Consider the following 13,450-nt stretch of genomic DNA (forward strand, 5'->3'; position numbering starts at 1 on the left):
ACATAAAATTAACCACCACAGGCACCCTTACCCATCTGGACCAGTGTGTAGCTCTCACAGGGAGCCGCTAAGTCGGATAGCCTATTCATACCCTGCACGTCTTTCTTTTGCAGAGAAAAAAAAAAAATCCCACTTTGCAATTGCGTCTGGTCACCAGGAAGGTCTAGTTTTGTGGAAAGAGGGCTGCATCTAACCCCTCTAGAACCGTCACCCAGAGGCACCCGCTGGCTGACCGGGGGACAGTCTTCCTAGCTGGCAGATGATGCAGGGGAATAAGAAGTGCACGGACGGGTTCAGCGACTCCTCGAGCATCGGCAGTGTGCTGGACGATGCAGACAGGGAGGTGAGCAGCCTCACAGACCGGGCGTTCCGAAGCTTGTGCATCTCAGAGGACACATCCTTCCATGACTCTGACCTGACCCTGTCCCCGGATATCACCCGCCAGGTGTTTGGGAGTCTTCACCAGGGAACGGTGAGCCACACCCACAGGAAAAGCGGTATTTGGAGCCAGTTACCGTCACAAGGCACCGAGCATTCGGGCTGGGCAGCCACGTTCCAGCAGCTACCCAAGTACGTTCAAGGGGAGGAGAAGTATCCCAAAAGCAGCCCCCCACTGACGCCAGCCCAGAGGAGACTGGAGGTGCCAGTTTCCGGCCTGAGGAGCAGCAACAAGCCTGTTTCTAAAGTGTCATCGCTAATTAAGTCTTTTGACAGGACTGAGAGCCAACGCTGTGACAGCAGGCCCCCAACCAGTAAGCCCCCGGCTCTCAAGAACCCCCCCAAATTTGCTCCTCTTCCAGAAAGTGGCGTCAACTTCTGCTTCGATTCTGCCTTTCTGACTGTCAGGAGGGTGCCCGCTGAAGTCTCTGGAGCCCATCAGAGTAGCCACCAGCCTGGCAAGAAGCACGGAGAGCAGGAGTCCCCCAAGAACCCCGAGATGGCCTGTCACAGCTCCAGCAGCTTCCTCCCAACATCTGAAAACGCAGCCAATGCGTTCGAGTCAAAGTTCCCCTCTCCTCCCCACAAGCCATCCAAGGGCGAGTCTGGAAGAGGTAAGGAGTGGCCTCGCAAAGGGACCTTTCTTCATAGTGAAAACAGTGCTTTTGAGTCGTGGAATGCCCACCAACCGCGGCTGCCCGAGAGAAAGGAGGCTGCTGACCCTGTCCCAGAAAGCAAAGCCCCCAAGCATTGCGAGAACACGCCCTTGTTAAAAGAGCCCCCGGCCTCTGAGCACAAAGTCTCCCCCTGCCAGGCCCGGGCCAGCTGCAGTCAGGAGGAGAGCAGGCTGGCAGCAGGGGCTCTCTCTGCATCGGGACCCTGGGGACCTCGGGATTCGGGGCCCCAGGTATTCGGTACAGAGGGAAATTCTAGCTCCCAGCCCGACCTTCAGGGGAAGCCCACCCAGCCACCATGGAGGAAACCAAAGTCCGGCAAAGGAAAGAAGGAAAGTCTACAAGATGCATCGGAAGAGAAGAAGCAGGCCACCAGAAGAGGCCCAGCCTTGTACACAAAGCACAATCCCCAGGGACAGTTTCCAGAAAACGAGGCTCTTGACATGCCCATGGACCCCAACGAGCATTACAGCCCTCCTTTCAACATCAGTAAGCTTCTGACCCCCATCATACCCACCAAGAATATCCTGGAGCCATCTGACAGCCAGCCGGTGGAGATAACCCCATCACCCTCAGGACAGCTAAACGGGTACCAAGAGAAGGAACCCAGTGAATGTCAGTCTCGGGACAGCTACAAATCCAAAGCCCCTAGCCTGCTGTTCAACCTGAAGGATGTACGGAAGCGTGTCAAGAGCACATATAGTCCCTCACCTCTCTCAAAAGGCCTCGAGGAGAAAACCAGGGGCAAGCAAGAACCCGTGAGCAATGGGATCATCCTTCCCAATGGGCTTGAGGAGAGCCCTCCAAATGAGCTTTCTAAGGAAAGGGCAGCTGATGCCCCTTCTGTGTCACACATCAGTACCCAGATGGACCCTAAAGCTGACCCTGGTACAGCCTCTGTGGACAACTATCTAACTCTTAACTCACCTCCAGCCATCACCCAAGCCCCCTTCTCCATCAATGGGGAGGGAGCCGACAGGAACAGCTATGAGAAGGACGACGGAGAACCAGAAATGGGCACCACCAGGTCTGGGAAGTGTCCAGAGTCGAGGGAACAGTGCCCCAGGAAGCACCTGTCTCTGCGGCTTTGCAGTAGAGAGCCTGAGGCAGGGAAGGCTGCAGAGAAACCAAAGACTCCCAGCCTAGAAAAGGGGTTCTTGAGATCTGTGTCTCAAGAGACAGAACCCGAGAGAGAGGCAGGACTTCAGAATCCAAACTTCAACCAGAAATTCTCCCCAGGGCCTCTCTCTCCCGAGGAAGAAGATGTGTTTTACAGTGACAGCCAATCAGATTTCATGCCATGCTTCAAAGGTAAGGCCAAATTCAGCACCAGCTCTTCAGACCAGTCCTTTGCCTCCTTTGAGGACCAGCAGAAGACGTGGTTCACGGAGAGCCAGCAGGAAGACAGGAGGAATGACGTAAGTGCAGGTGACAGTCAGAAGGACGAGAAGGAGAAAGCAATAGGGAAAGACGAGACACAGCACGGTGCCTTAAGTAACGGGCAGGTGTGCGTGCAGGAGCACAGCCAGGGGGCATCGTCGCAAGAAGGGGAAAGCTCGTCTGGATGTAGACCCAGGAAGGCATCAAGAGAGGAAGCTAACTTCAGAGGCACTTGGATCGCGGGAAGTAAGGATACAACCAGAGACCCTACCCCCTCGCCATCTTCCACTATGAACAAGCACAAACTGTTTGCAATTAAAGACAACACCCTCAGGGCCACCCCCGTGATAAAACCCATCATGTTGCCCCTCCTGAGGGCCATGTCATCAGAGGACCCTCTGGGCAGCGGCCACAAAGAGGAAGACCTGCCAAAGCCAGGCTGGGGAGAAGAGGCTGGTCTTTGTGGCCCTGAGAGCCAGGAAGTGGCCAACATGCCTACAGCCGCTAACACGCAGGGCACACACTTGAAGCACATGGCCTGGGAGAGCACAGAGGACCACGGGCAGGTGCCAGCCCCAACGGGGAACATCGCATCTCCTCCACTCGTGGCAGAGGCTGAAGGGCTGAAGCCACCCCCAGAGGCTGCACGTCGAGTTGTGGCAAACGATGGCAAGAACAGCTGCACAGTCCAGGGGAAGCTAGATGCTCCAAGGTGCATCCCCACCATCGCTTTGCCTGAGGGCGACCTGGAAGACCAGCCACCCCCACAGCAGCCGGGAACCTGCTGGGAAGAGCACACACAAGATTTCAAAAGTCACTTATTGTCTACACCCCGAGCAGGGCCCCCGGGGAGAAGACTGGTCCCCGGTGAGATGGCAACTTCCCCCAATGCCAGCTCCCCGGATGAGAGCAGCGCGTGCTCCCCTGCCGCCAGCAGCGTCTGGGACGATGCCTCCCAGGCCCCCAGCGAGCCGGGCCTGCTGCCGGGGGAGCGTCCCCACACCAGTCCCTGGGCCAGCCCCCACTCTGCCAGGGTGGCCCGCAGGGAGGACCTGACCCACGCCCTCACGTGGGAGGCTGGCTCGGACCCCCAACTTGAGCCACCTGCAGAAGACCTCAGGACACTTTCTCCAAGAGGCTTGGTGCTGGACGCGGCCGCCAGCTCAGCAGGCCTCCCTGAGAAACCAGAACTTCCCGCCCCACTGGAGAGGGCAGCCAGCAAGCCTCCTGCAGTCCCACCCAAAACAGAGAAGGCCCTGCGGCGGGCAAAAAAGCTGGCCAGCAAGAGGAGGAAGACCGACCAACTGCAAGAAAAGCATGGCGAACCCCTGGAAGAAAAGCCGTGCCTGGAGGACCTTGAACGAGGGCCACCAGCCCCCGGAGAGAGGCCCCGACCCAGGTGCCCCGGGGTCCGCTCCCTGCCCCCTCCCATCCACCGCCACTCAGTGTCTGCCTTCTCAGAGCCCATCAGGAGGCAGCCTGGGGGATCCCAGTCCCTTACTCCCCTGCCCCCTTACCCTGCCACCCAGAAGGTTCTCCAAGACCCCCAATCTGGAGAGTACTTTGTCTTCGATCTGCCACTCCAGGTGAGAATCAAGACCTTCTATGACCCCGAGACGGGCAAATACGTCAAGGTCTCCATCCCAACCTCAGAAGGGGGCTCCCCGGAGCCACCCCCGCCAGACACTCCGGATGCTCCCTACATGCTGTACCCCCACTTTCGGCCCCTGCCCGTGACGGCCTTGATGCCTCTGCGCTGCTCCTCTCAGCTGTCTGCCCCCACCTTCCTAAATCAGGGCCCTCACACCACCAAGGCAGCTGGGCCCGGGCCCTGGAGGGCCCGAGAGGCCGGCCTGCAGCTCCAGCTGGGCCCTAGGCCTCGAGGCGACCCCACCCGGCACTCTGCAGGCCAGCGCCCTGATGCTCCTTCCCCAAGCCTGGGGGAGGAGGGGGGAGATGCCCCACGTCTGGGCATCATCTCCACCAACGACCTAGAGGACTTCGCCACAGAAGGCATTTCTTGAGAATTGCGTCTGATTAACCTCCCCGCCCCCAGATAAACCCAGAAGAACTTACTTCCCCTTTCCCCAAACAATCCACACACACACACACACACACACACACACACCAACACATACTTAGCCATGTGAGATCCCTAAATTCCCAAAGGAAGTAGGGATTCTGAGAAAACCCCACCTGAAGGGCTTCTCTCCCTGGGAAGGTGCTATTTGCATGACCGGGTCCCTCCCAAGCCCCTTCCCAGATCCTGGATCTGCTCCACTGACCCCCTCTCTCTTCCCCTCCCTTAGTCCCTGGCCTCCTCTGGCTATGCCCCTGGGGCAGGTCCAGAGGATTCCTAATGGCTGCTCTGCCCCAGCTGCCCACCTTCTTCTTCTCAAGGGCTGGCTCATGCAGTGAGCAAACTCCCAAGGCCCCCAGAATCACTGCACTGCGCTGAGCTGAGCCCTGCCCGCAAGCAGACCACCCAGCCCAGCCCCTCCAGGTCCAGCGTGGTATAGACAACAACTCCACCCTCGCTCCAACACAGCAGCCATTTCCAGCTCACTGCAGGCAGAGATGGCTGAGGACTGACCCAAAGCAATCTTGCAGAAATGTTTATCTGAGTAGAATGGGTTTTCTTTACTGAGGAAGCTTTCCTCTGAAGGCTATTTTCTGATCGACAAAGGCTACCTTTTAAAAAGTGAAACACGTTTGCAGATGTGATTCTGTCCTGGACTCCTGTCTCTCTTCTCTGGGTCGGGGTGGGTCTCCACCGGTGAGTAAAGTGCCTTGTGCCTTCCAGGCCTTCCATCACCACCGGGACGCAGGGGCTTCGTGTCTGAACAGAGCAGCCTTGGCACCCACCACGGTCCCGGTGTCTCTCCTTGAGCCCTCGGCACCTGTCCATGCCGTCTCGGGGCCAGGCTCTCCATTCCTGTTGGGAGACAAAGAGGAGGAAGACCCAAGCCCACCATCAAGGCTGGCCCAAGGAACTGAGTCAGGCCCTAGCTGTCCCAATCTAGTGACCAGTGCCTGTGCCCTGTACTCAAAAGGAAATTGCATTTCCCCGACTCCCTGGCCTTTGGGGATGTGGAGGGAAGTATGTGAATCAGGTCAGGGGAGCAAAATACAATAACTGTCTCTGTACTTCTGAGAATAGAGAGAGTCTGTGAGCTGATGCCCACTGCGGGCAACTGTGCTAAGAAGGAAAGCAGGCCTGTCCCCACAGGCTTCCACCCAGAGCATCTGCTGAAGCAATGTAATTCTTGTGCTATGGGAAATACGGGAGCAAACACGTCTCCCTCTCTGTTTAGAAAGGACAGCTGTCAAGGCAGCTGTCGGGACTATGCTGCCCATGTCCCAGGGGACCCCACAAAACACATCATCCTGGTTCTTTTGGCAAAGATAGCTGTTTCCGGGCTGGAAACAGACGGGAAGGCACAGAGCTCACCAAGTCCCGGACTCGCACAGATACAAGGACTCTGAGCATATTCCTGATCACGATTTGGACTCGGGATCTTATACCCATTTGTTTTCCCAATAAGTACGGCCACACCTTAATTTCACTGGGCAAATACTACACAAGTCCCCCAGCTCAGGGCCGCGGTGAGTCAACCAGATGCTTAGGCAGGGACACAGGCAGGCTGCTGTCCAAGAAGTGTGGTTCCCAGGAGTCACCCACTGGGATGCCTGTGAGAAGAACGAGCTGCAATCTTGGTTCTGCCACCAGGGCCAAGCATCCCCTCACCTTGCTTTCCTCTTACTCAAACATGGAAAGTGATACCTCATCTTAGAATTCTCAGGGTCCAGGAAAAGAATTGCCCCCAAAAAATAGAGTCCCTTAATTAAAAAACAACCATAGTGGTAGTAACGACGTCCCCACAAGGAAAAATATACTTTTCTCGAGGGGAGCTTATGTTTGGCGAGGCAGCCATCTTCTGTCTCAGAAACAATATAAGCAGGGCTACTGATGGAGCTAAAAGCATAAAGGTAGATATTTAGAGATCAAGGTCAACTTCCCTATGAATGCACAAAAGGAACAGGCTGTTTGGCAGCATGCAACATGCACACAGAGAGCAGGGATTCCTTGGACACCTGGCTCCCCAGCAGGTCAGCCAGAAGGAGGGCCTCCATCACTTACAGCAAGGTGCCTATATTGCTAAGAAGCAGGTAATGCTTCCGAGGGACAAAAGTCAATGAAGACCAACTCAGTTGTAAATGCCGTTCTCCTCCTTCCTTCCTCCCTCCCTCCTTCCCTCTCTTCCTTTCTTTTTCCCTCTCTTCCTCCCTTCCTTCCTTTTCTCTCTCTTTCTCTCTATTTTCCTCCCGCCCCCCTTTTACAAACATTTTTAGAGTTCCCACCCTATGCCAAGCACTTCACTGGACACTAAAGATATACCATGATAATAAGATCTGGTAAAATCTAACAGAGAAGAAAGATAATTATAGTCCAGTGTGGTAAGTAATTTAATAAGGTGGTCTGAGGAGCACTTAACTCAGCCTGGGAAGAAAAGGGGTTTCCTACAGGAAACGGCACCTACACTGAGTTAGGAAACACCAAGTAACACATCAGCTTTTGAAGACACCAGAACTTCCCAGTTTTTATCTAGCAAACAAAGATGACATTTGTTAAATACTAATAGACTTGCCTTACCATACCAATGTACAATGATTTAGCTAATTGTTACTTAGCATTTTTAACCAACACAGGAATGAAACCAGTGTAGCCTCAGAGGATAGACCTTTGTTGATATGTCCCTTCAGCTTCTGAATTAATATTTCACTCCTCTGAGTTGCCCAGAAAAACCATTATTTCTACCACTGTGTTTAATAGAGCAGTGGTGAGAATTGTGAAAACATATTTGTAGAAATTGTGGGTCAAGGCCATGCCTACATCTTCTATTTAGTGCACGGGTCCTCCTATGAGTTTTGGCCCCTCTACATGTTTCTGGTAAAGGTACACAGATGTAGAGTACCTCAAGGGAACAATCAAAGGTCCTGGGGCTATTCAGTGGAAAGTGACCAAAGGTTCACATTGTCAACCACATGGCATGTGCCAGCCCTGGAGCCAGGAGCTTTGAGACTGGCCTTCATCCTCAACAGACCTAGGAGAGGTACCCTCATTAGCCTCATATTACCATAAAGGAAGCAAAGGCACTGAGATGTTGAGTAACTTCCCAAAGTCACACAGTCACTGAGGGAGGGAGCCAAGCCAGGAACTCAGGTCGCTCTCACTCTTACTGGGTGGACACCCCACTCACGCTTCTCTAAGTGTGGCCAATGGATCGGCAGTCTCCACATTACCAGGGAGCTTGTTAGAAACCCAGAAGCTCGGTCTGCATTTCCACGAGATTCCCCGGTTATTCATTTGCACATTAAAATTTGAAAAGTGCTAGGAGCCTCTGGCCCAGAAAGGAAAGATTTCAGGGACATGCATCCAGGCCCTCATATCTACAACTTTGCCATGGGCACGGGAAGAGAGCCTTACACGTCAGGTGGGAGAGTTGCAGGGAGGCTGGTTCACACCCACTACAAGAAGGGCATGTCTCTTAACTACAGCCTCCACATGGCTAGAGTGGTTTGGGGGGCACAAAGCCCCCTGTCACCGGAAATGCGCCACAGAAGCTAGTGAACCCTTTTCTAAGACAGGGATGGATTCAATGTCAGATGGGTCCTAATGACATCTTTTGAGACCGCAGGCTGCATGTGGGGCTCCCATATAACAATGTCATGAGTCTAAAGTCTAAACAGGGGGTGCCCCCAGGAGTGAAAGATATGAGTGAGACTTTGGTATTTGCAAGAGGAGCTGTAGGCAAAACCCAAATTCTATTCGCATGTGGAAAGCGCTTTGACCCAGATAACACCACAATGTTACACACAGTTGTCTTGTGTGGACCTTCTACACCATGCAGATATGTAGTTCCAGTTAAGCAGAGAAAGCTCCGGGCCCTGTCACCGGAGCCTGTCACCATCTGCTTACCTGTCCTTAGTACCACTGTAGCAGGGCCATCCGAGCAGAGGCCTCCTCCCTGCACTGGGACTCCACATGGATCCATCACTGCATTCTGGTAGTGCTTCTCTCCCTCACCTGCCGGCTCTCAGGAAGGAAGCCTAAGCCTGTCTGGGCTTTTCCATCACCCAGGCAACTGTTAGCCAGACAGTTCCGGCTCCACTGCTGACTCCCCTCATTGGACACTCTAAGTGTGGGAAAAGGACAGTTGTAAATGGAGAAGCTCCCCAGGAGATTCTGCTATACCCTGATTCATAAACGCAGGTTTCCCACACGAATGGCCTGGAGCTGCCCAGGCCCAGAGTTCCAGCCAGTGGAGACCCTTCAGTGGAGGAATCTGAGGAGGAAGGACACATCTGGGTTTGCCTATGGGCAGGGAGGACACAGAGACACTCCTCCAGGTGGAAAACTGAGGACAGGCAAAGGCACAGCCGGTTCTAGCACTGTCCACGCAGCCACCAGCCCTGCCCAGAGCCAGGCCCAGGCATGCCCGGAAGCTCTGAAAGGCAGCCATGGACTGATCTTCTCAGAAGAGAGGAAGAGGGGCATTGTGGGGAGTGAGGGCTCCCTTCCAGCATGGTGGAGCCTCACTACACAAGGAGATAATGGAGGATTAAGGTGCTATACACATTATCACCCCCAAGCAAAGCCAGCCTTGCTGTGTTCATCATTCATCCAAATGCAGTTTCATCTGTAAGCCCTTTCACTGTCCCAACATTGTTCTCAAGCTCCTCCTGGATCCCAGCCCTGACCTCTATCTCTCGTTGCCATTCTTCCTGAGCTCGGAGATGCCCCTTGGTCTCTTTAGAGCCCTCTCACCACTTCCCCCCCTTCATAATTTGCCAAGTGACATTGTTGGTGCCTGCCATCCTGTCTTCTGTGGTCAGTCCTATATTTTCCCCTGGATTTGGAAAATTTGGGGCTGATGTACTCTTCTTTCACATTTACAAACTCTAGATGACATGGTCAGTCTCACTCTGCATTCCTATGCGTTCAGCAGCTCTTTCTTCCCTGCTGATCAAAATGGAAAGTGCCAGCAAGCCAAGTCAAGAACTAACCAAATGGTCTGCTTCTAGCAGAGACTCTTAGTCAACACTGCCATTAGTGGAGCCCCCATCTTGCTCTTCCTTGAGCTGCTAGCCAGTTGTGTGCTGTGTTAGGAGTATATGGAGGGCCCTCTGTCCAGCCAGGCAATCACTGCACCAGGCAATGTGATTTCAATGGCCTCCCCACCTGTCGTGACCCCCATACATCCACCATATCTCTTCTGCCAAGTTTGCTGATTTCCCAGAACATGGATACCTTCTGATGGAAATCTTTTGACCAATGCTCAACATCGCTATTCTTGAGGAAAGTGTAAATCAAAACTACAAAGAGGTATCACATCATATCCCTTAGGATCGCTAATATTTAAAAAAAAAAAAAAGGCATTGGCAAGGCTGTGGAAAAATTGGAACCCTTGTCCATTGCTTGTAGGAATGCAAAATGGCGTGGCCCCAGTAAAAAAACAAAACAAAACAGAATGAAGGTTACTCAAAAAGCTAAACATAGAATTACCAGGTGATCTAGAAATTCCACTCTCAGGCATATGCACAAAAGAAGTGAGAGCAAGGATGCAAACAGATATTTGCACACTCATGTTCATAGCAGCTTTATTCACAAGAGCCGAAAGCTAGAAGCAACCCAAATGTCAGTCAACAGTTGGACAAAATGTAGTATATCCATACAATGGAATATTATTCAGCCTTAACAAGGAAAGAAATTCTGATACAGCCTATAAGGATGAACCTTGAAGACATTATGCAATGTGTAAGAAGCCAGTCACAAATGGACAAATACTGGATGATTCCACTTTTATGAGGCACCTGAATAATCAAATTCATAGAGGCAGAAAGTAGAATGGCAGTTGCCAGGAGCCGGGGGAGGGAGGATGGGGAGTTGATGTTTATTGGCTGCAGAGTTCCAGCTGGGGAGGATCAAAAAGGTCTGGAGATGGTTGGTGGTGAATGTACTTAAATGTACACTTAAAAATGGTTAAAATGGTAAATGTGATGGTGTGTATATTTTGTCATGGATTAAAGAACAGAACAAAAACATAAAGCCTTTTGACCAGCACAGACATCCCATTCACCTTGAGGCCCCAGAACAGTGATGGCATTTAAAGGAAACCATGCCCCTCATGGGGGCAAGAACAGACTGGGCTCCACCTTCTCCTGGAGACAAAGGCACAGGGACCAGAGAAGGCAGAATTCGGGACTGTGGCCCAAATCGTGAAGGGATGGGAGCCCACTCAGACCCACACTGTGATGATAGCAGTGCAACTATCCCTGACTCCAAAGAGAAAAATGGATGAAGAAAAAACTCCAGGGCTCTCCCCCATTCCTGCCTCCCCAGCTTAGAGCCACATTGCCGACTTCCTGGTGGCCCAAGCCACAGCCCCCATCCTCACTGCTCCCAATCTCCTGCCCCCAATTCAGTCAGACCTCAAACCCATCCACTCTATCTCCAGGCCTCTGTCAATATGCACCATTCATCAGCGCCCCACCACTACCCCTCACCCTGACTGCTATTAGAGCTCCCTCTCTGCCCCCTCTCCTCACACAAACCCCTTCCAAACCACCCACCCCACAGGGAATCCAAAGACCTAATGCCCCACCCTGATCCAGAATCTTCCTGGACTTCCTGCTCACCTCAGCAAAGAGCCAGCTCCAGAGGAAGACATGCCTCCACACACTGGGACCTTGGATCTCAATGGCCTCATCACCTGCCTCCTTAGAATTCAGTTGTTCTGGGCATCTTTGAGTTGACCAAATGGGCCATTTCCAGCCCTTTGCACATTCTTTGACCCCCTCCACATTCTTTGACCCCTCCACAGGAGGTTGGGCCTGTGCCTCCTTGGCCACTGGTGTGTGCCCAATAGGATAGAGTTGGTGTGCCAAGGCCAGGTCAAAAAACTCCACTCCACAATCACCAGTCCCTGGAAAATACACTCCTCAAGTCCCCAGCTGCCACGGAGCCATCCATGTACCCTGGCTCACTCTGCTGTAAAGAAACCAACACAGACCCATGTTCAAATGGTCTGGAGAGGCCCTGAGACCATATGGAAAGGGAGAGACCATGGTCCTCCCGTTCCAGCTCCTGCTTCTGGCTCCTGCTCCTGAGCCAGAACCACCTCACCAAGCCATTCCCAAATTCTTGCCCCATAAAACCGTGAGGGATAATAAAGTGGTTGCTGTTATTTTAAGCCATTAAGCTTCAGAGTAGCTGGTGACACAGCAAGAGGTGACCAGAGCTCTCTCTTTCTGTCAGCCTCCATTCCCTGTCAACTCTCACCCTCTCCCTGCCAGCCTCCTCTTGTCTAACTCCTGTTACCCTAAGGTGCCCCAGCTTAGACACCATGCTCCTGACCATGCACCTCACGTCTGCCATGATGTGTGCTCCTGCCATCACAGCACATATTTTAACTGCCTATTTAACTGTCTCCCTCACCTATTCAATGGCCAGTTTGGGAAGGAGGCATCTTGCCTGTCCACATAATCGCTGCATCCCCAGTGGCTAACGCAGTGCAAGATCCAAGGCGGGCAACAGGCAAACATCATTGAATTCAGTGGGATTCTTACTTTAAATGGAAGAGTTGAAGCCAGTAAAAGGGATATTTTGGGAAAGCGACTAACGCCATTTCGACTTTATTTCCTCATTTTCCCACCTAGCTGTTGCCAGCATGTAGATGAGTCAACCCCATCCCTAACCAGAGCAGGCACTCCGCTCCCCTGCCCCTGTATCATGGGCAGCCAGGCAGGCTGTGGCCCCACAAACGGGGTCTCAGGGACCTGAGGCCCAGGAACAGATGTCCCACAATGGACCCCATAAGTCAGCATTCACATTTATCTAATGTTCTTTGCTGAGAAACTCACACCTGCCGACCAAAGGAGGCCAAAGACTTGCCCCATACTCACAACGATGTGCAAAAACCAAATTAGAAATGAGTTATTTGGTTTGGTGATGAGGGAAATAATGAGGACATTAGACAAATTGTATTAGGTGAAAGCTGCGAATGAACCTGAATTCTGTATTTCTTGCCATGGGAGGGCTCGGCATCAGACCGCTGTCTTCCAAAGCATTTCATCATGTTTGGCTACCAGGTGGGAAGGCCAGGCTGGTATAGATGGGGTTTAACTCTTAGGTCACCCAAAGAAAATTCCCCTCAATCCAATGATACTGCCTAATTTTAGTTCCACGGATGGAGAAATAAATATTATTACAGGGGAAAATGGCTTTAAAAGATAAACAGCATCACTACCTCAGGGGGCCACACATCTAGTTTAACTGTAGGTAGTATTTGAATATTATCAAGCATGGAAGAGCTTTAGAAAGTCTTAGAGGAGACACTGCTTGACATCTTCACATCTCAACTTCTCTATGAGTTTTTGAAACAGCGTGATTCTCAAGTTTCTTGGGAAGTCAAATCAGCCACTAAGATGTCCCTAAAAGTTCCAACCGTTTCCTTTGAGTGTGTTCTTGAGGAGGCTTCAAGAACTTAAAATTAGAAGACCACAGCTAAGAACATTTGTTAAAGGACCCCTGACCACACCATCTTCCCAGAGCATGTTTCATGCTAACAACACCGGCCCACCCAGACCAGGGAGAGATCTTCCCCCCAATCTACGCTCTGCATAGCAGTGAGGGAAGGAGCAGGGCAGAAGCCACCAAAAGCAGGAGGAAGGAAAGGAAAAGACATGCTATCCCCTCCAAAAATTCCCATAACATATTTGAATCTAATCTGAATCGTCCAAGCTTTGGCAGAAAGTGCTAAGAGAAAGGGTTTTTCTAAGTAAATCTGAGTCCGTTGTTGCTGGCCCTGGAGAAGATTTGCTAGGTCCAAAATACACTCAGGGCAACTCCCTTCTGTCACTTGAGCAGGGACTCCAGAAAACCAGAAGAGATCTGT

The 13,450-nt window shown here is 52.2% G+C and overlaps 2 protein-coding genes across 6 annotated transcripts in view; one reads left to right on the forward strand and one right to left on the reverse strand.

Annotated features, from left to right (window-relative positions):
- Positions 1 to 5,228, forward strand: part of C13H10orf71 (chromosome 13 C10orf71 homolog) — a 29,270-nt gene extending 24,042 nt beyond the window's left edge. For all 5 annotated transcript variants that reach the window (XM_058696996.1, XM_058696998.1, XM_058696999.1 and 2 more), the window contains one exon: positions 114 to 5,228. In XM_058696996.1, coding sequence (XP_058552979.1) covers positions 260 to 4,516 — 4,257 coding nt within the window. In that variant the 5' untranslated portion in view covers positions 114 to 259 and the 3' untranslated portion in view covers positions 4,517 to 5,228. The remainder of the gene's footprint in view (positions 1 to 113) is intronic.
- DRGX (dorsal root ganglia homeobox) overlaps positions 4,900 to 13,450 on the reverse strand; it is a 62,656-nt gene continuing 54,105 nt past the window's right edge. Inside the window, exon 5 of the mRNA XM_058697003.1 lies at positions 4,900 to 5,427. Coding sequence (XP_058552986.1) covers positions 4,900 to 5,427 — 528 coding nt within the window. The remainder of the gene's footprint in view (positions 5,428 to 13,450) is intronic.

Source organism: Neofelis nebulosa, chromosome 13 (assembly GCF_028018385.1).
Source record: "Neofelis nebulosa isolate mNeoNeb1 chromosome 13, mNeoNeb1.pri, whole genome shotgun sequence".
NCBI classification, from domain to species: Eukaryota; Metazoa; Chordata; class Mammalia; order Carnivora; family Felidae; genus Neofelis; species Neofelis nebulosa.